General features: G+C 48.1%; 1 protein-coding gene across 1 annotated transcript; it reads left to right on the forward strand.

Moving 5' to 3' along the window:
- Positions 1-395: 395 nt before the first annotated feature.
- Positions 396-9,176, forward strand: NR2F1 (nuclear receptor subfamily 2 group F member 1; the record flags this gene model as incomplete). Its single annotated transcript, XM_080712127.1, has 3 exons — positions 396-864; positions 3,381-3,908; positions 8,896-9,176. 3 exons carry the CDS (start codon positions 396-398, stop codon positions 9,174-9,176), a joined length of 1,278 nt encoding a protein of 425 aa, XP_080568253.1.
- Between the last annotated feature and the right edge of the window lie 17,094 nt (positions 9,177-26,270).

Genomic DNA, 26,270 nt, shown 5'->3' on the forward strand with positions numbered 1-26,270 from the left:
CGCGGCCCCCCCAGGATCGGAGCGCGGGGGGAGCGGGCGAGGGGAGCCGGGGTGCGGGGGGGAGCCTGAGAGCCTGGGGGGGCTGCAAAAAGAGAGAAAGAAAACAGCAGGAACCACAACAAAACGCCGGCAGGGCGGGCGCGGGCGCAGCGGCGGCGGCGGCGGCGGCGGCGGCGGCGGGGCGGCCGAGGCAGGAACGGCGGCGGCGGCGGCGGCGCAGGCAGCGGCCGGCGCCCGGCTCGGGCTCGGCTCCCGCGACCCCGGGGCGCCCGGCGGGCCCCCCGCCCGCGCCCCCGCCCCCCTGCCCCGGCGCCGGCGCCTCCCCGCGCGCCCGCGCGCCCCGCGGCCCTCGGCGAGCAGCTCGGCTCCCCCCGGCGCTCCCAGGGCCCAAAGATATGGCAATGGTAGTTAGCAGCTGGCGAGATCCGCAGGACGACGTGGCCGGGGGCAACCCCGGCGGCCCCAACCCCGCAGCGCAGGCGGCCCGCGGCGGCGGCGGCGGCGCGGGCGAGCCGCAGCAGCAGCAGCAGGCGGGCTCGGGCGCCCCGCACACGCCGCAGACCCCGGGCCAGCCCGGCGCGCCCGCCACCCCCGGCACGGCCGGGGACAAGGGCCAGGGCCCGCCCGGCTCGGGCCAGAGCCAGCAGCACATCGAGTGCGTGGTGTGCGGGGACAAGTCGAGCGGCAAGCACTACGGCCAGTTCACCTGCGAGGGCTGCAAAAGTTTCTTCAAGAGGAGCGTCCGCAGGAACTTAACTTACACATGCCGCGCCAACAGGAACTGTCCCATCGACCAGCACCACCGCAACCAGTGCCAATACTGCCGCCTCAAGAAGTGCCTCAAAGTGGGCATGAGGCGGGAAGGTGAATATTTCTTCTCTGCTTCTCTCCCCGCGCTTCGCCCGCCTCCCCGGCTCCCTTTCTTTCTCCCTCGCCCGGGCTGCGGCGGCTGCTGCTGCTGTTGCTGCTGCTGCTGCTGCTGCGCGGGGCTGGGGCTCCCGCGGTCCCGGCCCGTCCCAGCCTTCCCGGTCCCCGCCGCCTTCCTCCCCCAGCGTGCCCCCCCCCCCCGCCGCCCAGCTCGCTGCCGCTGCCTCCCCCTCCCAGCCTGCGCTCCTCTCCCCGGCTCCCCCACCCCGCCCGCTGCCTGCTCGGGATTGTGTCCCTGGGACCGTGAGCTGTGGCTTAAAATCCCCTCCCTTCCTCTGTTGGATGTGCTCGGCGTGTGTGTCCCTCTCTCCCGCGTGTGCGTGAGGATGCTCGTGGCTGTGCTGGCATGAACTTGGGCAGGGGGTGCTTATTTCCCCCCCCCCAGAAAACTGTTTCTGTGTCTTTTCATTTCCACTTTCTCCTCCATCTCTTCATAGCCTTTATTTAAAATGGGAGAGGGGCTGAGGGCTGGGGGTGGGGAGGGGGCCGGAGGACCCTGAACCGTGGATTCATTGCTGCCATCATCCTTTGGAGCTTAGCTTGGAAAAAGAGGAGTGAGATTTATTGCACTTGTAGGTCTAATTAGGGGGGAAGGGGGGCTTTCTGGCCTGCTCACTGGTTCCCTCTCCTCTTCACGGAGCTGGGGCCGCCTCCTCCAGGGCTGTGGCCTTGTTTTCACCCCTGTACTTTGAAAGGAAAGTTTGTGACTGCGTGCTTTCATAGTAGTGTCATTTTTTTTAAAGCATGATACTCATTTTATTTCTTCATCAAACTCCACCCTCTGCTTAAATACTGCATACAAATTACAATTTACAACGGCATTTACCGATCCTTCTGATTTGGCCATAATGCATAGACTGCAGCTGGCATGAGCTTCCACATCATTTAATCCCTGTGTTGTATGGGTTTGTTTTTTTTTTTTAAACACAACTTTTGATGTTGTATTTGGATATGCTTCATGTTCATGTGGCAGGAGAGGCAGCACTTTTCTTATAAATATATTTAGCCATTTATAGTTAAAGTTTATCTCCTGACAATCATTAAAGATGTCTTATAGTCAAATTAGCAAACCAGTCAATTTTGCAGAATGCAGATTACTCCTTCTTGTAATTGACTTTAAAATTATATTTTATACGCCACAAGAAAAGAAATTGAATTCCTTCAGATTTCAAGGAGCAGGCAAATATGACGACTTCATTTCTAGCTCCAGGGAGATTTTGTAGGCATCTGAAAAAAAAAAAAACTTTGAATTGTGCTCTCATTTAATTGAAAAATAACTGCCAAGTTCAAAACTATAATTAGAAAAAAAAGTATTCTAGCCATTATGTTTCAAGAGCTTAAATTGCACTGGAACTTGCATGGAAATTAGAATCAAAGCAAACTTAAGAAAATAGTGCACAACCTGATATAAGACAGCTATGTGTACATGGACATATCTATATTAATTTGTTGGGGGGGGAGAGTTCAGTAGCCCTAACTTTTCCTAAAGTTGTCTTTGTTTACGTGGCAATTTAAAACGTTGGCACTGTTGAAGTAAAACATACACATTTTTTTAAGAAAAAAAAACTTTGGTCAGCTTTAAGAACTCAAAGCATGCTTACGTTTTGCATTCAGATGGTTAATGAATCCAGTGTTTTTGCAGTTGCAAGCTCGTGCATTCACTGGGCAAACGCTGGCTGCAGGTTGCAGTGGCACCGCGCAGGACAGACATTAATTATATTTCCCACTTTTTTCAATAATGTTTGGCTACTGTAAGTTCAACTTTTTTCTTGAAATTTTTCAATTTTCTATTTCTTTTATTAGTGAGAACTTCGTTTGGGGCGGTGGGGAGGAGGGAAGAAGGGAGGGGTGCAGGATACTTGTTCTCTACTCAAAAGTTGTAAGTGGTTAGTAGGATATGTAACGTGTGTCTATTTTAAGGATAATTCTATAGCATTTTTAGAGAACATGGAAACATTTTATGAGCAAAACGCTGCATGTTTGCAAATGAAGAGGCCGCTAGGCATTTGCCTCCAGCCACAACCTCTCTCAGGTTTTGCCTTTTTCTTTTGCTTTTTTTTTTTTTAATGTAAACACGGGTTTGTTTCATCCTGGAGGGGTGAGGGGGGTTTCGTTTATCTGTGTGTTTCTCCTTGGTAGCCAAGGGCTGGGTTGGATGGCACTTTCTTGGCCATGCCGAGCTGGGGGCCCTGAAGTCAGGCCTAGTTCCACCGCCGGGGCTGAGATGGCCTTAGACACAGGCTGTGGCCGGGCACCTGGAGTTGCCGAGCTGGAGGGGCTCAGCCCAGAGCGCCTTGGGGTGTGGGTTGTGAGCGAAAGCCAGCGGGTTAAGATGCTGCCGGGCTCGCGTGGCTGCGGGGGGAAGCTGCTTTGTGTCGCGTGCGCTGCGGCGCGGCGAGGTTCGCAAGCCCCCTGGATGCACATTGCCTCTTTCCTCTCTTTCTTTTTGTCAGCGGTTCAGCGAGGAAGAATGCCTCCAACCCAGCCCAATCCAGGCCAGTACGCACTCACCAACGGGGACCCCCTCAATGGCCACTGCTACCTGTCCGGCTACATCTCGCTGCTGCTGCGCGCCGAGCCCTACCCCACGTCGCGCTATGGCAGCCAGTGCATGCAGCCCAACAACATCATGGGCATCGAGAACATCTGCGAGCTGGCCGCGCGCCTGCTCTTCAGCGCCGTCGAGTGGGCCCGCAACATCCCCTTCTTCCCGGATCTGCAGATCACCGACCAGGTGTCCCTGCTGCGCCTCACCTGGAGCGAGCTATTCGTGCTCAACGCGGCCCAGTGCTCCATGCCGCTGCACGTGGCGCCGCTGCTGGCCGCCGCCGGCCTGCACGCCTCGCCCATGTCCGCCGACCGCGTGGTGGCCTTCATGGACCACATCCGCATCTTTCAGGAGCAGGTGGAAAAGCTCAAGGCGCTGCACGTCGACTCGGCCGAGTACAGCTGCCTCAAAGCCATCGTGCTCTTCACGTCAGGTGAGGCTGCGCTCGGCGGCGGGGAGGGCAGGCCGAGCCCGGGGCCCTGGCCCACCTCGGGCCTGGCCGGCTCTGCGGGGCTGCGCGGGAGCTCTGCCTGCCGGCCGCCCGCTGCCATCTTGCCAGCGCCGCGGTGCGGGAGCCGAGGCGGCGCGGTGCGGAGGGCCGGAGCCGGGCCTGCTGGCCTGGGCCCGCGCGCGGGTGCGCGGCGGCTGCGGAGGGGTGGAGGCGGTGCTGTGCATCCGTCTGGCTGCTCGTGTGTACGGTGTGGTGTGTGTGTGTGTGTGTGTGCGCGCGCGTGTGTGTGCATGTGTGAGCCAGAGCTCAGCGTTTCTGGGGGAGGAGAGGGACGGAAGGGAACGTGGGAATGTGGCTTTCTACCCAGGGAGGCCTGGTCCCTGGATGAGTTTCCCGGCAGAAAGAGACACAGGGAGAGGTGGAAAGAGAAGAATACGCACAAATAAATCATAAATAATCCCGCTTTATTGCTGCCTGATTTTCCCTTATCGGAAACCATTCATGTTTGCAGTTGCTGAGGTTATTGAGGGTCGTAAAAAACGGATTCGATCTAAACAAGAAAGATAAAAAACAAAAGCAGTACTGTAGAGCCGGCAAGTATGAGGAGATTCCCGGCCCGGAGATAAATTTCATAGCTATGCAAAGCACACGAACACTGGAAATTTAAAAGAGTGCCTTAAAATATCAAATTAAGTGTAGACGGTGGTAACATGCATGTTAACAATTTCTCTTATGATAGATGGTTCAAATTAACTTCCAGGAAAGTGCATTAACGTTGCCTTTGAAGGGCTCTGGTCTGAGCCTCTGAGAACACTGCCCGCCTTTTATTATTGTAACCTGCAAGAGGGAAACATATAAACACCCGGGACAGCAGGTAATGGGGGGGAAATATAAACAAAGCCAGAAAGGACTCTGGTGAGGAACCCTGCTACTTAGACTGAGGCTTGGGCCCTGCTCGCTGTGAGTATGGGCAGCTTCAGTTTTACCACCATTATTGGCACTATTGTTTTTAATTCCTCCACTCGGAGAACAAATAAACCATTCTAATAAATCTATCCTAGAGCCAAGCCCTCCAAAGGCCAAATTAAAACCGTTCTTGAGCAGAGATGGCAGACCCTCTTTCCCAAGGCCTTGTTGAACAGTAAGCAGTGGTATAATCTATCAATATTTCTTGGCTTTCATGCGTGAAGAATCGTATTTACATTGTATTAAAATGACTCTTAAATTTGCACAATATTGTAATGTAGCAAATGTAGTATTAATATCGATCTGAACAGCAGATAATTTATTTAGACAAGAGCATCTCATTTGTATGCAGGGTGGCCAGAGCCATGGACTTGGACTGCCCCCCTTTTGCTTTCAGTGCATATGCAGGTCCGCTAGTGAGAGAGGGAGTTATTCTTTGCAAGAGGATAAAGTGGGAACCTTAAAACAAATGGAAGATTTATTGAATAGCCTCCTTGGTGTTTGAATGCATTTTATCTTAATAAGTCTTCTTGATGGAAATGTGTTTTTCAAAAGTGACAAAGAGCCTGGGAAGCAGCGACCAGGCTGCTTCAGCTCTGGCAGGCATGGGGCCTGGCTGGCTCTCTACTACCCGGCTCTTTAGCCAAATTCATCAGGAAGCAAGCCAGTGTCAGGGAAGCTGGGGTTTTAAAATCTCATCCAGCGAGGTGTCTTGAAGCAGAATTGTGACTTGGAGCTGGACAGAGGTCTCCTCAAGAAAGGTCTCCCCTCCCTTTTCTACGTTTCTCCTCAGGTTCTTTGAATCCCCTTGACTCTGCTGCTCTCATGCCCTTTCCCAGAGAGAGGCAAGGACTGTGCAGGCTGCGGGGAACACTGAGGAATTATTCATGGTTTACTTTTAACTTTTTATCCTAAAACATGTCTGTGAAAAGTGTTCCTTAAAAAAAAAAAGTTTTCCAAAGAAGTTTCTTGAACCAAGTCATCAAGGTGCAAAGGGTGCCTAGAAGTGAACAAATAACATTATTTTGTTGGAAAATTGCAAGAAGAATATCTGAAAATGGAAATAGAGCTGTCAGTAGTAATTCACCCCCCCTCTCCTCCATGCAACACATTTCCACTTTTGACTAAACTTGTTTTGATTGCTAGCCAGAAGGGAATTCATGGGTAGCCTTCTCAAAGTCATCCAACTTTTAAGCAAACTTTGAATGATGGAAAAGACAGTTTTAGACATATTGTCCAACGTGGTTTGCTCTGGCTAAGTATTTGAAGCTGGCACAGGGGGGTCCCCTGTGGTGGTTTTCACATTTGGCCTCCGGATGGTATGTTTAATCCTTAATATTCTGGACAGCATCCAAGGACTAGGTCATGACCTAAACTTACTTTTTAAAAAAATTCATTAATTCATACACCTAAATATTCCTTCAAATAAATGAGACCGTCTCTGAAAGGAGCCATCTAGTTAACATAAATACAATAAATCCATTTTCAGCACAATAATAACTTTGATTTCTAGTTATGGCAGCTGATTACATCTATATTTCCTGAACACTAAACTCTTCTGAATGCACAACATGAAATACATTCTCTGCACTACAAAGGCTAAGCCGGGAGGGCCTGAGCAGTAATGGTTATTTATTTACATAATTTCTTTTCCATACACTGTAGAAGAAATATTGAGGGTTCCCACATTGACACTACCATATAAAAAGTGAGACATGGATTGTGCACATGCAGTCTCTTTTTCTTCTCTGAAGTGTAACTCAGGGGGTGTATATACGTACTGCCTCGCACCCCCTGCTCACCTCGCTTTCCCTCCAGGATCCCTTCAATTAACACGAGAGTTCATACTGTCCACAGTTGGGAAAATCGTGTTGGAGGGAGGTTAATAAATGCCCAGGGTGTGAAACCAGTCCAGATCTAGGGCTCATGCCCCAGGGAGGCTACAGGGCTAGACGACTGCTACCTGGCGAGCTGACCCAGCTACAGGCTCTCCACCTCCAAAGGAGGGAAGAAAGGAAAGCAGCCAGCGCAGAGCCCAAAGGTGACTTTCCTGGGCTTCTCCCTCGTGGAGTGGCCTAACTGGGAGTAAAGAAGTGACCTTGCACTCAAGGGACCCTGATTGTAAATACCAGATAAATATTTTACTGGCCTGAGAGGACGCCATATGGATCTTTATAAAAAGAATCTGCTGGAGTGTCAGTGGGTCCTTTTCATACTACATGGTCTTCGGCTGAAAGTGATACCTGGTGTCATGGACAGATAATGCATGTAAAGCAAGATACATGTAAATATGAGTGTGCACGATGCTATTCGGCTGGACCAGGTTAGCAAGCAGAGCCAAGGGCAGACCTCAGAATCCCCTCCAAAAGAGCCCTGGCCCTGCTGGCCATGAAACCTCACTGGTCTCCCAATTCATGCCAGTGTGGATGGATCCAACCAAGCTGGTTAGAGTAATTAGACATCAGAAAGGAACCCAATCTGGATCTGAGGTCAAAGGGGACTTGCCTCAGAAGTTCTTGAATTATTGCTAGTTTTATTTGTATTTTTGCTTGAGGCCATCGCCTTGTAGATGAAGGTGTTAGAATAGCTTTGTAAATTTTAGTTCTTGAAATATAAGGACATAAAGCTTAGTCACTCAGCAGACACCGGTTTTTGCTTTGAATCATTTGTTGTGTCTTCTTAGGATCACACTTGCGCATTCACAATTGTACAATGTCCTTTCGGGGGCATTGATATGCACGGGTTTCTTACCAGATTTATATATTAGCAAACTATGTCTTTGATCTCTAGTCAGCCTCCTGACTGGCTAAGGGCTCCTCTGTGATTGTCCTGTTTTAAAATATTTATTATTAATATAAGAAACAACATGGGTATTTGAACTAGGAAGGAAGCCTTCATTCTATTCCTCTGACTCTACCTGACCTCTCCTTTGCTTGCCTCTAGTTAGTTGATATAATCTGCTGTCTTGAAGTAGTTTTAGAGGACCAAGAAGGGTTTGGGCTGGTGTGAAATAAACACCCTGATTTTGAGACAGCATCGTTAAGCAGAGGTGCCTTTATGTTCTTGGGTTCTGCCACAGGACGCCTATTCCCCCAAGTTTCCCCTTAACTCCCCACTTCCCCAGTTCTGAAGTAGTAGCAATAGCAGCAGCTGCTGCTACCTCTAGCCCAGCTTTGTGTCTGCTCCCTGAAGATGTCTCCTTTCTGCAGCCTAGAGTAACTGAGCCATATTCCTCCTGATTAGTATACAGCTTCCAGAGATGTGACCAATTTTCAATTACTTGATCTAAGGCACAGATAGAAGTGTGCACTCTCACAGAGGATTCGCTGTAGTCTTTGCTTGCACAGATAGCGGATCACAAGCCCTGTGTTGCTAAAGCCTGGACTTGATGTGATGCTAGGCCTGCCATCCCAGGATTCTTTCCCCCCTCCCACGTGTATGTTCACTACATAATCTAGGTTCTCCTTGAGCTTCTGATTGGGGTCATTTGAGTGTGAGAGGTCACTCCAAGAAGCCTTTAAAAACTACCTCCAGGCTGCATATTCCTTCAGGGGTCCTGAACACCCCAAAATCAGGGGCAAATGGGGGGAAAAGTCCTCCCTTTAATGAACACAGCCAGAAAGATGCTCCCCTGCAGGCGAGGACAGGTTGCTACACACAGAAAACATGGCTCCAGCATCGTACATTATTTAATCCAAAGGTGAAACAGGGTAAACAAAGAGGCTAGAGAGGTCGGTGCCTCCACACGAGTGTGCCTCTCTCCAGCTCCCCTATGCTAGGTGGAGGGGTTTGATTTATTTTTATTTGTATGGGGACTGGGCAGTGAAGAAGGAGGGAGGAGAGATGCAAAGGGAGTATTTCTTTTTTCCTTTTTCTTCCCTTTCTTCTTTTTCCTTTTCTCCTTTAAAAAAAAAAGTGACTTCGTGATCGTGCCTTTGCTACTCCCCAGCCTAACCCTGTGCCCCTTTCCCCTGTCTCTCCCTCCTGTGGCCGCTCTCGGCAGATGCCTGTGGCCTGTCGGATGCTGCCCACATCGAAAGCCTGCAGGAGAAGTCTCAGTGTGCACTGGAGGAATATGTGAGGAGCCAGTACCCCAACCAGCCCAGCCGCTTCGGCAAACTGCTGCTGCGACTGCCCTCGCTGCGCACAGTGTCCTCTTCCGTCATCGAGCAGCTCTTCTTCGTCCGTTTGGTAGGTAAAACCCCCATCGAAACTCTCATCCGAGATATGTTGCTTTCTGGGAGCAGCTTCAACTGGCCTTACATGTCCATTCAGTGCTCCTAGACCTTGGGTGCTTCCCGCCTGACCCTGCCCCCTTAGAAACTCAGAGGACTCGCCCGGGCCAAGGACTCCACAGCCTCCTGGTGTGGTGCGGAGGGCCAGGCAGGCCAGGTGGGGGGGAGGAGGGCTGGGGACAGGAGCAGCCCACCCTGCAGAAATGCAACTGGAGCTGAAAACCAGGAAGAAAAGAGACTCTGAGGATCAGATCTGTGAGCACGTTGGAAAGGAAATAAAAAGAATCTTGTGTCTGGTGAGAAAATGAAAAAAAATTTTTTTGGAAGAGAGGACATGAGAATTTTAATAAAACAGAAGGAGACTAATGGACCTTCCAGGATTTATTGTGGACGAATGTGGATATATTCTGTACAGAAAACAACACATGCGGAAGTGGACTGAATCCTATGTAGAAACACACACGCGCACACACACACACACACACACACACACACACACACCCTGAACATTGTTATTCATTTTGTAAAATACTAGTCTTTATTTTCATTTTTTGTAAAATTTAAACATCGTATGCGCATAAAGAAAAAAGGAAACAAGAATTAGGGGAAAATAACATTTTCCAAATAATTATAAAAATTTGTCCTGTGTCTATGTATCTATATCTGTTTTGTATTTTTTTCTGGTTCTAAACCAGATTTCCTGTGATTCTATACTAATAATTTTTGATATAACCCTTTGCTTCTTATAATGAGTGCGATATATGTTGTCGAGGCTGTTCTTCAAGAATTAAAATTGAAGTGAAAATTTAAACAAAAATAAAAGAATTTAGCAAAACCCATGTGTCTGCTTGCTTGACCCATGCATCAGCGCAAGAGAACCCCCTGGTTCATTTCCAGCTCAACTATTACTAGAATCAAGTTTTTTGGGGGGGAAGGAGAAGGAAAATTTAAGTTCCAATAGTGGTTACAATAATTTCCTAAAATAGCCGCTGCCTTGGTTTTGTAAATTCAAGGGCTGAGGTCGGCAGGGAGGGCAGGGCACCTCAGTGTGGGACAGCAGCTATTCTGACTTTGTGGGCAGAGGGCCGCTGGGCGGGGGACCGGTTCAGGTGGGGTCGCAAGGGGACTGAGTCTCTAGGCACTAAGCACAGGAGGCTCCGCAGCCTGTTTCAGTGACCCCAGGGGCAGTACCCGGGGCCTCACTGCAGGTGAGAACTTGCTGAGCTGGAGATATTTTGGAAAAGTGTGCGGAGCAGGACAAGGGGGGAGTAGAAAGGAGGGGGCTGCTCTGGCGCCTCTGAGACCTGGGCTGATGGATTCCAGCTAGTGGCTGGAGGGTTCTGCCACTCCCCAGCTTTGGAAAGCAGGATTGGGACCTTAGCGCTGCAAATTACAACTTTATTCTCCTTTATGAAGATCAAGCTGTGGTTTACCTTTCCCTCTGGATCCTGTCACAGGGGTTCCCAAGAGGGTCCAGGAGCTCTGGTTAGGTGATGGAAGACCTCCTCCCCACCCCCAGCCACTTAGTGGGGAGAGGGTGGCCTCAGAACCTAGGAGTGAATGTCGAAAGTAGAACTGAAATGGGTTCTTCCCAGAAGGAGCATTTGGGCCCTAGTGGCTTTTTGAGGGCAGAAGCCTCCCCTGGAGGCCTCTAGTTGGGTGTGCGTGGGGGGCAGCTCTCTGTAACAGCTTTCGGAGCATGAATGTTTTATAGGATCTGAGCCGGAGCTGTGAGAACACATACTGCCAAGGGAGCTCTTTCTTAACGTATTAATAAAGCCAGATCTTCAAAAATAACACCTCTCATCCCCCTCCCCCAGCCCAGACAGGCCCGGATGAGGCAAGAGCTTTACTTTCTGAAGTCACTGGCAATGTTTTGCTTTCAATTTGCTGTCTAGAAGTCTCCAGGTGCTCCCCTACCCCATGCATTAACAAGCTCCTACACTCAACCTGCTTGAGGGTTTTAATATTCTGGGTGCAGCACAGCACGGGCAGTACCTAGCCCACTGTAGAGATGCTATCACAGGTCCATGATGGGAAGCCAGGCTCCCTGGGGACCACCTGGGGTAGAGCGGCTAGGCTTCTAGGGTGCTGAGTCCTGTCTGCCTTCTTCTGCACCAGCCAGAAACACTTCTGAGCTCCAGTTGACATCTCTGCAGTTTAGATTCCTAAAGCAAGAGGGGATGGGGGAGCTCATATATAACCCCTGCTGCCTCTCAGGAAGCAGCAAAGTGTGGGGATTGGAGTGGGGTGGGATAGCTGCCCCCCTGCAGCTCAGTGCTGAGGGGGAGGGGAGCCAGGGGCCTTGGAGAGCTCACTGATCTTTCCAGCCTTTCTTGAAATGAGATGTAAATATATTCATTACAGTGTGATCCCTCTGATGAAAACAGATAAACATTTTTGCAGGTCAGAAGCGTACTTTTCAATTAATTCAATATGGAGGCCCAAGCACAAGTTGTCCAATGTGGAGACTGGTCCCTGAGCAGAGGCTCAAGGTGAATCCCGCCCTGCTCAGGTGTTCAGAGGTAACAGTGGTGACTTGACTCTTGTTCACTGGATCTAAAGCATTGCTCAGATCCTGGGGAATCCTGGCCACCTTTCTAAGCCTGGGCCAAGCCTGGGGCCAACCACACCACTCCAAGAGAAGAACAAGCACTCTCTGGCCCTTGTAGACTCAGCTTGGACTCCTAAAGGAGACCTGAGGCCCTGGGGCTGGGAGGAGGAGAAGGAGCAAGGGTTGCCCGCATCCTGGGCATCCTATTTGGAGACCCAGATAGTAGGTTTCTCCTGTTAGCTCCTGATGGCTAGGATGGCCCCAAGTGCACTACACACACACACACACACACACACACACACACACACACACACACATCTTTACAAAATCGAAGATACCTGTGTCTCATCCAGAGAGAGAACGATCCCAGGGCCTCTGGGGTCATTGGGCACACTGCATCCCTGTGGGTGGGACAGGCTGCACCAGCCCAAAAGCTTTCCACTCTCAGAGCACAGAGACGACTCCCAAATTTGCTCGTGCTAAGGGAAAATTTAGGAACTAAGGCGGCAGCATCTAAACCTCCTGTGGCAACTGGGAAGCATCCTCTTTGCTCCCAGCTCGAAATCTAAACCCTCCCTCCCCGGCTGGCTGACCAGTGGTATCAGAGCCTGAGAGCCAACCAGTCCGAGGTCTCCTTGCAGTGCAGAGGGGCAGGCGCCATAGCGGCGGCCGGCAGCGGCGGCTCCGATTCCTTAGCTTTCTTAAGCTCTGGTTGCCGTGGTGGGCCCAACGTGGAGAGGAGGTAAGGTGGAGCAGGTGGGGAGCTTCCTGGGCCTGGTTGGCCGCCAGGAGGCTCCTGAGCACTGAGTCTACCGTGCCAGGCACCAGGGGGAGCCCCGGAACTCGGGTGTAAAGCTGCAGGCATGTTAGGCCAATAGGTTGCCCGGGGCATGCGGCCCTGCCTCAGCCTGCCGGAGGCTGTCGTGGCCTTGTAGAGTTGAGAGGCGGCGTAGGATCCACAGGATTCCTGGGGCCAGAGGAGATATATCTTAACAGTTGAAGAGCAGTCTGCATAAAATGACTTCCCTCTCAGAATTGCCTGTGACCTAGGAAAGTTTCACATTCTTTTTTCTAACCGAAACACTGCTGGAAAACTGAGAACTTTCGAAACTTTGAAGTCCCTTTAAACGACCATAGCCACAAGCTTTTGCTGCAAAGATCAGAAAGGCCATCTCAGTATGAGCTCTCCTCTTGGGAGTCGCTGGGAAAGGAAACGGCACCTTTTCGGCACCTTTTCTGCGGGTCCCGTGAGGAGTGCCGCCCTAGGCCCCAACTCCCATCTCCGCCCCAGCCTGAGACGGGGTGCGAGGTGGAAGGAAGACCAGAGTTTGGGATGCGGGCACCTCTCTTCTAAGAGGACCACGTCGGACTTCCGGAACTCCGCCCCTGGGGCTGCTCCTCACCCTTGGCCTCTGGAGCCACAGAAGGTCTCGCTGGGCACCGAGGCCCCACCTCTCAGCTCTGCGCTCAGGGGTGTTGGAGGATCCCGAAACCCGAGGAAGCGAGTCCATTGGAGTTTTGCACACTTAAGGCGTGCAAAAAAAAAAAGAAAGTTTATTTTAAAGAATATGCTTTCTCCTCTTACACCATTCGTAGGTATTCTTTATATCGCCTCCAGGGGCCGAATCCCCTCCTTTGAGCTCCGATATTTCTCAGAACAAAACATCTGAATGTCTCTGCGAAGAGGAGACCATGAAGAGCATGGGGAGGGAGTTGGTGGGAGACACAAGTGGGAACTAATAAAACTCTTGTTAAAGGGCCTGCCCAGGATCTGTGGCGTCACTGGGCCTTTTACTTGGGAAGCCAAAGAGTTGTATTCCTAAATGAGTTAAAGACCCATTTACCTCTGTCGTGTTCTATTCATCAAGCCACAAGTCGAGAGTTCCTAACATGAAACTATTTGTTTGCTTACACAACCAGCTGGGCGCAATTTCACGTCTGAGATATCTATCTGAAAGCGCCTCTCATTTATTACCGCTCCTTGTCAGCGAATCCATTTTCCAGCTCCCCCTCCCCCTTTCGAAGTTTATTTATTTATTTATTTATCTATTATCTATTTATTTATTTATTTATTTAAGGTGGGACTTTCTTTGCCTGGGAAGACTTGGGGATGGGATATTCCCCAGGGAGCAACAGCTCCTCGTTTGGGGTCTGCTGCTGCGCCCAGGGCGCAAGATCTAGGAGCCACAGAGGCGCGCCCGCCGGCAAAGCTGGGCCGGGATGGCGGGCGAGATGGGGCATGGGGTGGGCGGTGGGTGGGCCTGGCGGGACACCGCAGAGCTCCCTTTCTTCACGGATGTCCTCCCTGCTAGCTCTCCCTGCGTGAGGTTCAACCACCTGTGCGGGGGTGGGGTGGGATGGGGGGTCGTGGGGGGGGTAGGGCAGGCCCGGGAGGTGGGCCCAGGAGCCTTTCCTTGAGATGGGGGCCCGAGATTCGGATTTAAGAGATACTTTCACAAAGCCTCACCTAGTCCCGAGGGGCCAATTTCTTCTCCTAGGGTCGGATCGCAGAGTGAGTAACCAAGATGTAAATAGTTACGTGATGGATTGGGGGAGGGGCGGTGCATTTATTGTGTGTGCGGAGGGGAGAAGGCGCTGCACGTGGTTTCAATTTTGAAGCACAAAGAAATAACATGCAATGCAGAAAATAGGTTTATGAATGTAATTGAGAGGAAAGAAAACAATTAACACGGTGCAAGGTTGCACACTCGATTCCCCACCCCTACTTCCCCTTCTACCCCAGTTTTGAGGAATCCGGATCATGTGAATAGAGTGGGTCCGGGCAGTTGGATCTTGCTGACAGGAGAACCCCTGATGGGAATCTCAGTGATAGGTGGATAATGGTGTCTATCCATCTCCTGGACTGCTAAGGCCTCCTCTAGCCAAGCTGAAAGCAAGGGATCAAATCCCCAAGCCTGGCGAATAAAATACCCCCAGTGGTAAGGAAAGAAAGGAGAAGGGGTGTCTGGGGGACAGAAGGAGAAAGGGAAAGATGGAGCAAGGGATTTCTTTAAGAAAGACCTGGCTGGGCTCTGCAAGCTATCCTATTGTGTTGATTTAGGAAGACATTTGCCGTATATAACGTTTAAGGCTGATAATATCATTGCGCAGCCAGATAAATAAAGCGTTGGCCCAACGGTGGGGTCAGCGATCGATCTCTGGGCTCAGAGGAAAAGGGAGAGAGGCAGGGCCGTGCACTAGGCTCGTCTGCGTGCCTGTCAGTCGGCCTGCGGGAGCTGGAGTGTGTGAGCGTCTGCGTGTGCGAGAGAGAACCAAGTCTTCAGCTGGCCAAGAGGCTCATTAGCATTCCTAACCCATGGACCTGCGCTGACAACTAACAGAGATATCCCGCTCACCACCAGGCCTCGTCTCCTTTTGTCTTCAGATCTGGAAGAGAAAAAGATTTCTCGGTGGAAGCTGGAGCCTGAACTTCCATGTGATTGTTGGAGATTCAGTTTATTTTTTAAAAAGACCTATCAGCATTTTGTCTGATCTTTCACTCTTCTTTTAAAAAACTTCCCTCTTAAAGAAGGAAGTTTTTTTTTTTTTTGCTTTTCTCTCTCAAAGTGTAAAAGGCGTATTGAAACTGCAAGCTTAAAAGAGAGAGAAAATCCCCCCCAAATATTTTGCCATTTCTCCTTGTTGACGTGAAGGGAGGTGGGTGTTTATATGTTTGGCTCACATATCCACACATAAAGCTGGTACATTTTAAAGAGTTCTAGAACATGACAGCCAGAGGTTGCTTGAGCTTTTTGTTTCTCTTCTTCCTTCTACTTTGGGTTTGTTTTGTTATGAGATAAAATTCATTTTATTTTCTAAAATAAACATCCCGCTTACTACTTCATCTTCTCCACTGCTTCAAATAAAGTACACCTTTGAAAATCACATAGGAACTAATTTTTGTATTAACTCTCAGAAAAAACGTAAGGTTAGATTCCCCCAGTATCCTCAGAAACATTTCACATTCTAAGTATCCATGCCGTTTTAAAATCACCCTTACACCTATTTGGGGGGTAAGTATCTTTCCACCAGACCTCACAGAGATAAATAGGAATCCACTCTGCTCTCCTACATCCTGTTCCTTGAACTCCATCAAACTAGGCAGATAGTTTTACACTGGAGTGTACAAATTATCCCATGTTGACAGATGTTTGTCACTTAGTAACTTCTTTCCAAGTTTTCTCCCCCTCCCCTAAGCCTTCTTTCCAGCTTGCTTTGTTGTTTTAAAATATGCATGTCTCTCACTGGAATGCCAGTCACGAGTGCAAACTTTGTGTCCAACCTCCCACATGAAATGATCCTTTTAGAGGGAACTCGATATGTCTCAATCTGCACTTCACTCAAAGCCACTGGGTACCGGCCACTCACTCACTGGTTCTGGCTCCAAAATAACTCAGCAGAAACGAGTTTCCAACTCAAAAATCCCCTCGAATGTCTCCCAGGGAAGAAATATAGCTCCTATAATTAAAGGAGGCAACGGCCAGAGGGGGAATGCAGCCGGCAGCCAAAAAAAAGTAAGAGTTTTATTTATTTGCTGATTGAACTTGGGTTGTCATGACCGGCAGGTTTATCCACACTGGAAATGCTGGAGGTTTGTAATGTTTGTACAATGGATGGAGAGGTGGGGAGAAAAGGAAGGGGAAGGGGAGGATGACATGAAGTAGGAAGAAAGAAAAGAGGCCAGGCCAACTTTGGGAAGGGGGGGGGTGATCTCTGTGGGACAATGTAGAGACTTCAGTAAAATTCTATAGTGGAGGAATGGTGGGGTGGGGGGCTCGGGGGAGATGATGGGGTAATTATAGTAAACTCTTAAATGTGGGGTATCATCAAGAAAAAGAGGATTCTAACTGTCTTCCCCAGAAAAGTAATGTGACAGCAGGGAAATTATTAGCTGTGCTGTGTGTGGCAATTCGGCGTGTGGGGGGTGGGATTACGGAGGGAGCACAGAAAGATGGGAATAAGTTCCAGGACTCAAAGCAAAAGTGTCCTGGAGCTAGAAGCCCTCCACCCTCCTTGGCAAAAATTGCCTAGGAGGTGTGGGTGTGAAATCTACTCCAGAAGATATCATCTTTGCACCTTGTATTAATTAGTTTCATCTATAAAGAGCTGATTCTGGCATTAGAGCCTCTTACAGGACAATTCAGCTTACAGGGTGAAGAACACCTCCCAACCTCCTGGACCACCCCCTAAAAGGCCGTGGTGATGGTTATAAGCTTCAAAACAGAAGGAGTGCTCAGGCTGGGCAGCTCATTTCTATTAAAAAGGCAAAACTTTAGCACTGATGAAAAACAGATGAATTTTTTCCTCCCTCTCTTTGAAACAGTTACTCTGTTTTACTGATGTGAAGTGACGTCAGCAATGCCTGCCCTATCCCCTTGGAGGGAAGGGAGAAAGGAGGAGGGGGTGGAAGGAGGAAGCTTGGGGAAAAAGCTGGAGAAAAAGAGAAAGAGGGGCTGAGAGATGAGGGAAGGGGGGGGGAATGAAAATGACTCTGCTGCGTGTTTTTGGCCAAAATGCCACAAAGAGTGGGCAAAACAATGATTTAGAAGCCCGTGATTGATAGGACACCTTTCCCTACTCTCCCTCCATCTACATATTCTAACATATGGAAAGCTTACAGACCCTGTGCACTTATAGAAGCCGATAATGCATTAGCTCTCAGCAATATTTACAGCACCGCTTTTAATACACACCAGATGGTTCGCGACTGTGCCGCCTCAGCCAGCTCACTCCTCGATTTTACTCGGCGGCACTTTGTTGCAATTACACTCCATGCTGAGACCAATTTTATTGGTGACCTATTTTTCATATTTGCAGCATTTTATGTTAAAACCCTCCTCTCTGGCCTTTTTGTAAAGGGCAGCGCTCAGGAAGGCAGAGCTTAGGAGGACAGCGGCGCTGTGGGGCTGACTAGGTGGATATTAATATTTATCACGACGTTACATACCTCGGGTTTAAGTAAGTAAACCCGATAGACATAAGTCCTCTGGTCATTACGTTTGTTCTCTTTCCCCCTGTTCGTCAGACCCCCACGGACTGTCTACACGGCGCGCTTGCCTCAGAGTCAATACATCGGACCATAAATATTGTATTCCATTAATTATCACGCCACTGGCTTATCCTGGGCGCCGGCCTCCTCGAGCGGCGCAGGGCAAATGAGGACGCTTCCTGAGCATATTTCGCGGCTGGGAACCCCGCAGAAATTTCCGCGGTGCCTGGGAATTCCTAGAGGCTGAGCGCCCGGCCCAAGCCGGGCTGGGCCTGCGGCCGGCGAGCGGGAAGGAGGGGCGGCGGGAGAGGAGGCCCGGCCGCCAGGAGCGCTCAGTACCTGTTATCTTGCCACGCAGAAGGCCACAGGGAGAATCCCATTTGGCACGCCGGGAAAGGCTTTCAACTTTATCTCCCGCCATGTAAATATCCCCGAGTGCCCGACTGAGGGACTTTGTTTTGCACCGAACAATATAAATATCCTATTTGCTGCTACGCAGGTGTGCAGTTCCTATCCAAACTCTTCCCCCCACCCTTCGCTTATACTAACTCTTTCTATCCCCCTCCCCTGGTTAAAAAAAAAAAAACACAGATGTTTACTTTATTGATATAACCTATACCATGGTTAGGCTGAGAATAATATGCCTCAACTAACAGTCATTTAGCAAATAATAGAGGCGTTCTGGACGCTTTCCAGCGTTACACATGTACTTGGTCATAAAATGATACGTGAAAAAATTAACATCTGCTTTCCTAAAATAAAGTGTGCCAAGTAGCTTTTTATGAATGCTTCCCTCATTTTAAAAAGAAATATGGAGAGATAAACTGGCACCCAGATGTATAGCATATTTATAATGGTTTTAGGATTTAAAGGTAGCTATTCATTGCACAAGCCATTTAAAAACTGACGTTTTAAAAGCTACTTAACCCTAGACATCTTTGGATCCTGAAGAGTCTTCCAAATTTTATTATTTAAAGAGGAATTTACTGTAATTTAATTGCATATCAAGGCAGAACTATGCGCAAATCGGGTGCACTGCAACCTCGGCCGGACAGAAATTCCAGCTCGCCTTTTATTTACCTAATTTCTCAGCAAGGTTCCCAGGCCCTTAAGAAGGCAGAGCTGGAAAGTTTAGTTGGGCTCTTTTTTGTTGTTGTTTAATTCCACTATTAGGAAATGAGGCCTACCTTTGAATTATTTCATTAGGATTTGGCCTTTTGGGGGAAGGGGTGGGAACCATAATCATTAGTGGCTTTTTATTATTTCTACAATAAATGGCTAGATTCTTTGTTGAATAAGCTGCTTGAATGTTTTGCAGATGTTCCACTTAGACCAAATCTGACCCTCTATTTCCTCCCAAATAAGTCGCTTAAACTCTCCCACTAGTTCCTTTGCTCCAGAGCATCCTCCCCCACCCTAGCAAGTTTCTAAGTGTAGGCCATAGCCTTTTGAAATTTCCACCTAACTACACACACACACACACACACACACACACACACACACACACACAATCACTTTACACACACACACACACACTCCCACCCACTGAGCCTCTGAGCGTGGCAGAGGATGAGAGAGGGGAGAGAGAGAGAGAGAGAGAGAGAGAGAGAGAGAGAGAGAGAGAGAGAGAGAGAGAGAGAGAAATGGAGCTGGAGTGGAGAGGCGGCCTGGAAGGCGAGGGCGGGCAGCCCAGTGGTTACTCCGGTGGGGGGCGCGCCCTCCGCCGGGCCCCTCGCCCCCCGCCCTTTGTGCCTGTGGTTTGAAACGCAGGAGGTGGCCCAGGTCCGGCTCCCCAGAGAGCCGGGCACCTCGCGGGCCAGGCTGGGCGTCCGCCCCAGGTGCTGGGGGCCCGGAGCGGGTCTCCGCCCGGCGCGCCCGCCCCGCCGCTCGCCGGGCCTGCGGGTGCCGGGCCGGGGGGCTTAACAAAGGGCTCGCGGGGCGCGGCCACGTGACGGCCCCGCGGCGGGGGGGGGCCGGGGCGCCCGTGGCTTCTTGACATAAAGAGAACTGCCGAGCCGGGCGGCCGCGCCGAGCCGCGCTCTTTCGGGATGAGAAGTACTTGTCTGGCTCCGCGTTGGAGAAGGCGCATCTCTCGTCTCTCCAGCTCTTACTTGAAAAAGCACTTGGAAGAAACTGTGTGTGCGCGGGGAGGGCCCGGGGTGGGCCGGGCCGGGCCGCGAGGCCGAGGGGCCGGGGTGGGTGGATGGGAGGAGGCGGCGGGGGCAGCTCCTTTCTGAGTGACGGGACCCCTTTTCAAAGGGCGAGGAGGTGGGGGGGAGCTCCTGATATGAATAGGAGAAATTTCAGTGTTTCCCAGTTCCTTCCCCTCCCCCTTCTAGATATTTTTCTTTTCTTTTTCTTCTTCTTTTCTTTCATCTCTTCTTTTTCTGTTAGACTGAGAGTGCGGGCGCAAACATGTCTTGTGTCTTTTCAGGAGAAAGAGTGAACCCTTAACTTAAAAAAAAATCGTCCTGGGCTGGAAAAAAATGTATTGAAACATGTTAACATGTTTTTGTGGACTCTGATGAGAGTGGATAAGGCAGCGGAGGAGTCAGGCTCTCAGATAAGAATCTTTAAAGATGTTATGCTTGTAGGGGAAAGAAAAAGAGCATCTTTAAAAGTTCCCCCTCACCTCAATAACAAACCCCAGCGCATCTTTACTTCTTGCTAGAAAAGCTTCAGTGTGTTCATTTCGTCATTTGAAAGCCTCTAGCATGATATTAGATGCTTCTCTGAGGAACCAGGATGGGAGAGCTGCTCTCACACACAGATTTTTTTTTTAAGCCTGCCTTTATTTAATTTAAACCTTAGAAACACTTTTATTATCTCCATTCTTGACCCTGGCTATTTTTTAATTGAAGGACCATGCCTTAAAAAGGAGAAGCCCTTCTTTTTACAGCAGATTCGAACTCCTCAGGACGAGTTGTCTGTTGTTATCATCATGATTATGATGGATATTATGTCATCCCCCCTTTTTGCACTTAATCTGATGAGAGTTTTTTAAAGAGTGTGAAATGAAGGACACAAAGACAGTATATCAATGAAAAGAAGAAAGTGGCCCTTTTTTTTTAATGGGAACTAAAGAAAACCCAAATATAGATGAAGTGTACCGTAAAAGCTGCTTCAAAGTCCATCTTAATTCCCCTGGGCTCAGTCATCACGAACATGTGATAATTGGGAATTCTGCACGGAGGTAAGGTGGCCATGGGGTGGGGATTCCCGCAGATGGGATGCTCTGCCCTGTAATTCCAGACACATTTTAACCAAAAACTTGGAAATATTGCAGAACCCAGATTTAGCTGGGTTCCCCCTTCAAATACTACCTGCCCATTGAAGTAATTTTTTGGTCCTTCCTTGGTTACTTTGCTTACTAGGAGAGCCTCACCCTCTGTCACACCTTGTGCTCACACCCACCCATCACACACACATACACAGCAGGTTGGTACATTCTGGGCCATAGTCTAAGGTTTTACTATTATTTTGTGATCAACTCTTTAATTTTCTATTTATTTTTGGACCCTAGCCTTTTTGGATCAGAAAAAGTCCCCACAAGTAACACAGCAATAAATCTGAACAAAAATAAGACAGATTTCCTCATCGATGTGTAATAAAGTTAAAGGACATTGTTTTGTCAGACAAGCGCTAAGTAGAAAATAAATCTCAGAGTCTGGGGAAACAAAACGGAGCGCTGCTGGCATGTGTGTAAATTTACTTTTAAAAGCAATAAATCAATGTTAAATTAAACAGCTGGGTACCCTGTCTAGGAGAAGGTTCTATGTTTAAGAAGACCTTGATGGGAGAAATGTGCTATTTAACAAGACACACGCGCACACACACACACACTACACACAAAGTTAGATTTTTATTGCGATCTGACCTGGGAACTTTTGCTCTGAACTTTATACAGAAAGAAGGCAAGGGAAGGGAGGGAGAATTGGCATCTACTATCCATTGTCAGATTTTTACACTTATTTTTAGGCGTATGGAGATAAGGAGATTTTGTAGAAATGGTTTAGATGTTTTCTAAATTGTCAGTTAATCCCTGGAGTCCTCTGTCTGCTGGCTTAGGTTTGTTGGGTGGGTTGTGATTTTTGTTGAAATTTTTTTTAGTAAATATTATCACCTGTAAAGATATTTTAATGAGCACCTTGAGTATATCCTTTTCTGAGGTTTCATTTATTCTCGATGTGGTTGAACTGCATAGTAAACAACAGAGTAGAAAATTAGAGAGAATGGTTGTTTCGTATCTATTTTGCCTGTTTCCATTGAAAAGTAAACCCGTGACTGAGTATCATTTAAAGCTCACCCAGAATATTGGAAAAATTTTTAATATTTTTAAGTTTTTTTTTTAATTCTTCACTGGGAAAAATTGTGAGAGGTGAGAGTAAAGGAGGGAGACAGAACAATAGAAAATCCAAGCTCTGGCTCTGCGTTCTAAGAACAACGTGAATCACTGAGCTAGTACAGAGGCAATATTCAATAGCAGAAAATTAGGAGTGGGTTAAGGCTGGCATGTATGTACACTGGATTTTTTTTTCAGCCTTAAAATGAAATTCCAGAAAAAAAACAACAACAGTTCTTTAGAAAACAGGCATTAAGACGAACTCTCTTAATCTCTGGAGTTCAGATAGTGTGGTTTAAAAGAAAAATATGAAGTTCTTGCCTACACATAAAATAGAAAATCATTCTTTACTTTCTTTCTTTTAAGGTTATGCTGTTAGCCTGGTTCAAGAACATTCACATAATTAGGTAACATCATTCAAACTTTAAGGATGTAAAAAGTGCTGTTTTCCCCCTTGAGCTACAGACCAACAGGGGTGTTTGGCAACACCCTGGCTACCTTTAACTTTCAGCCAGAAGAAATTTCAAAGACCAAGTTGCCTAGAGAGGAATAAAGTTATACTGTTTAGATTTAGGAGGCAGTCTTCAATTTCCACGACACCCGGGGCTTGTTAAGTAAATCTGTGGCTTGTGCCACTCAGAGATAGCTCGGATTGCCTGTCAGGAGAGTGTGGGCAGCCGCATAAACTTAGAATGACTTCTCAAACCCTGCTAGGTGTTCCCAGCAATGAGCTTTCTTCTGCACTGAAACCCTGGGAGTCACTTCAGCCCAAGGTGAGCCTTTCAGGCGCTGCTCTCTACCCTCATCTGCACAGGAGGAGCAGAACTAGACCGACACTGAGCCGATTTGGGGGAGGGAGGGAGAAGGCCACTTGTTCTAATTAAAGACAATAAGCGATACTGCGAGGAGCTGTCCTTTAGCCTTAGCTTGAGGCAGAAATGGTCCTTCTCACCTTCGCGGTTAAGTTTGTTTGAGTTGGCCGGGGCTGGGGGTGGGGGCAAGAGCAGGAACTGGCAGGCTGCACTGGACTCAGGTAGAAGGGGTCGGGGTGCAAACAGCGAAGAGCCTCGGCGAGTCCTCCACCGCCTCCCCGCCCGGGTCCCAGCGCTCCGCGCTCCGCTCTGGCGTACTTTGATTCTAACTTTGCTTGCTAGATGGCGCTCGGCGTCTCAGGACCTTCCTTCCTTTTCAGAATTAGAGTGGCTTTTTAGCACCGTTGTTCTGAACTAGTTGTGGGGCATTTGATTAGCACAGTGCTGGGAATGTTTTTATTACTCTTTTTTTTGTCTTCTTTGTTTACTTTTAGGCTGAGGTGGTATCCAGGTGGGAGCTGCCTCTCTTAATCTATATGATAATAGCATTTAGGGAAATTCTGCACCTGAATTTAGAGCACATTTAGGGCTCAAATACTTGTTCTGATGCATTCCGAAAAACACCTTAACTTTTCCTCCAGTGATGTGACGGAGGTTTTCAGGAAACGGATAAATCAGCGGATCCAGCTGGTCATTTACCACCCTTGAGGTTTACCACGGAGTCCACCACCGTTCCCACCACACTCCCCATTCCCATCTCAGGACGATTTGAATTAAGCCAATCTTAGGGAACCTTACTACTTTCATTATGGGATATCATTAGTTGGTTTGAAAGGTGTTATGATTTATTTACAGCCCCAACACTACAAATTCATGCCTGAAGAGAGATATGTTTAATAATACTTATAAAAGTCACCACAAAGCATGTTTAACATGAAGCATGATTCGTGGATTCCAATGTGCATTTATTTTGACCACCAAATGATTATTCTCAGATAGTCAAGGCACTTTTTTTTTTAAAACTCCTTTGTGTTGAACACAAAGAGAGAAAATCAATAGTTCTAAGTTTCTGGTGGGAAAAAATTAAGATGAGCCACAAGGACCTGTATGTTGTCTTGTTGAATGAAGATGTCATCTCACAGCACCTACTGCTCTCACCACACATTGTCTGTCCTTTAGAGAAAAGGTTGCAGGAGAGGGAAGCAATGGTTGCAAATAAAAGGGAAAACTCGCTGTACAGACTTTTAAGCAATACTTTAACAAGGAAGAATTAAACTTATTACTTGCTTTTAGAATCTGGGGGGGGGGGGCTAATTTGTATAGAAACATCCGAAGCTGAGTGGCTTGGAAACCTTTTGTAAACCTTGGCTGCCTTGGTGAAGAATCCCACAAAGTCTCTCTCTAGGTGTTAGGCTGAAACTAGCAGGCGCTGAAAACCTTAAAGAGGAAAATTTACAACTTGATCAGCCCCAGCCACACACCAAAAAACCTGCTACTGGTGCAAACATATGTTCCAGATTAAGTTAAGCAAATGGCTCTCTTTTTGCAGGGTTGAAAGTTGATCACAAAAAATCAAATTTAAGCATGCTGTGCTTTCCAATGGATCACCAGATTCTCAAATGCTTACAAATCCTTCCCAAGCACGGGTTCAAGAGACTGCATATATTCTATTACCTTCCTGAGATCCTAGTTTAGAATCTTCTGCAAATTGAATTCAGCCAGGTATCATTTTCTAGGAACATATGCAGTTTTAAAGTTGGCTAAATTCATAACCGAGTGTATTCTTCCTTCTAGCCTTCAACTACTAGATAGCTAAAGGGAAACTCAGTTGTTTGAAAAGTTTGTCTCTTTTCTCATATACCTGCACAACTTAAAAGGCGGATACTAAACTGAAGAATTTATTTTAAAGTTTCTTTAAAGTTTCATTCACTAGAGGAGTAGGTGCCTTTTTTTCACAGCATGAGATAAAGGAGTGTTACCAAAGCCTTTAATTACGTCAGAAAATACTGAAATCATGGTCTTTCTTTTAATGGGGGTAACTGTCTTTTGCAGCCTCTCTGTGGTCATCCAGCCATCTCCCCATCCAATTATTTGAAGACCATTGTGGGTACTAAGCTATCTGGTAAAGTTTAGAATGAACCGTCCACTCTCTGAGATAGCTCCCTGAGTGAGTTTCAGAGGGGGGAGCCATGTGGCAGACACCTCGGGTGCCTTTCTGAAGTCTCTCCCGTGACCTCCCGCATAGGCAGGACCATCCTGTAAAATGTAACCAATATTGTTACATTGAAATTTGGTAGCCAAGGTGTATACCTCTCTCTCCCCCAAGGGGTCCGGCAAATGTTTACAGGTTACTGATTTTTGAAGAAACCAAACAAAACCTCTGCTCTCTTCTAATAGGGCTTAAAATATCAAGTACATATTTTAACCAAGTAGGCAGTGTATATTTGACACTGACGAATGGGCAAGAGATGAGGAAACTTATTTTACAAGACTTTGAAGGAGAAAATGGATAGAATAAGAGCAGTCCTAGAGAAGAGTAAAATTGGAGTTAAAAGAAAAGCTGCTTGGGTAAGGGAAAATGGCCCTCTATGCTTTAGGATGGCTTAAGGTCTCCTGAAACACACACAGGTTAGTGAACAGACATCACTGGAGGGGTTCCTCTGGGGGGACTTGGTTTGCATCCCCAGTGCTTTGTTTTTGAATGCAGAAAGTGAGCCATCCCACACTACTTTTCTTCACCCCTCCCCCGAAAAAAGGCGGTCCTGAAATATTCACTCCTGTCTGAAAGTTTCGGACTTACTTAAACATAACCTAGAAAAGTCATTCTGAAAATGAATCAGCGATGCACTTTTCTTTAAAGTAAGAAGTTCCTGATACATTAAATAGAAATCTTTACTACTTTACTACTCCACACCCACCCACCCCCGCCCCGCCTCAGGTCAGAAGAGGAATTCCAGGGTGAAGAAAAGAGATTTCATGAAACTCAGATTGGATTGAGGGTTTAGTAAATACTATTTCATCCAAAATCTCCACAATTTCCCCCCTCCTCACTGACAAAGGAAAGCCTCCAGTCTTTTCCTGCACCTGACTGACTCCCTTCTCTTGCTCCGGGACTTCAGAAAGCTAGAATGAAACATTCCACTTATTCGAAAAATTGAAGCCCAGTTCATGGAATGAGAGTCTGAAAAAAAATACCCACCCAAAGACATGCAGACACAGGGAGATTTTTCAGTTGAGAGTTCAGATAGTGGGAGGTGCACCCTAGCCCAGAAATTGAGTCTCCCAGTCACTATTATTCAACAGGTCTCCTTTGCAGCCCTGCTCACTTCACCTGCCAATTTGCAGCCGCCAAGGTGAGTGTCCCCTAGTTTTCGCAGGAAAGTCCTGCTGCCTGTTTAAATAGCTCCCCGTGTCACCGGGTTTCTCTCATGACTCGGATTTGTTTT

This window comes from Muscardinus avellanarius, assembly GCF_963383645.1.
Source record: "Muscardinus avellanarius genome assembly, chromosome: 1".
NCBI lineage: Eukaryota > Metazoa > Chordata > Mammalia > Rodentia > Gliridae > Muscardinus > Muscardinus avellanarius.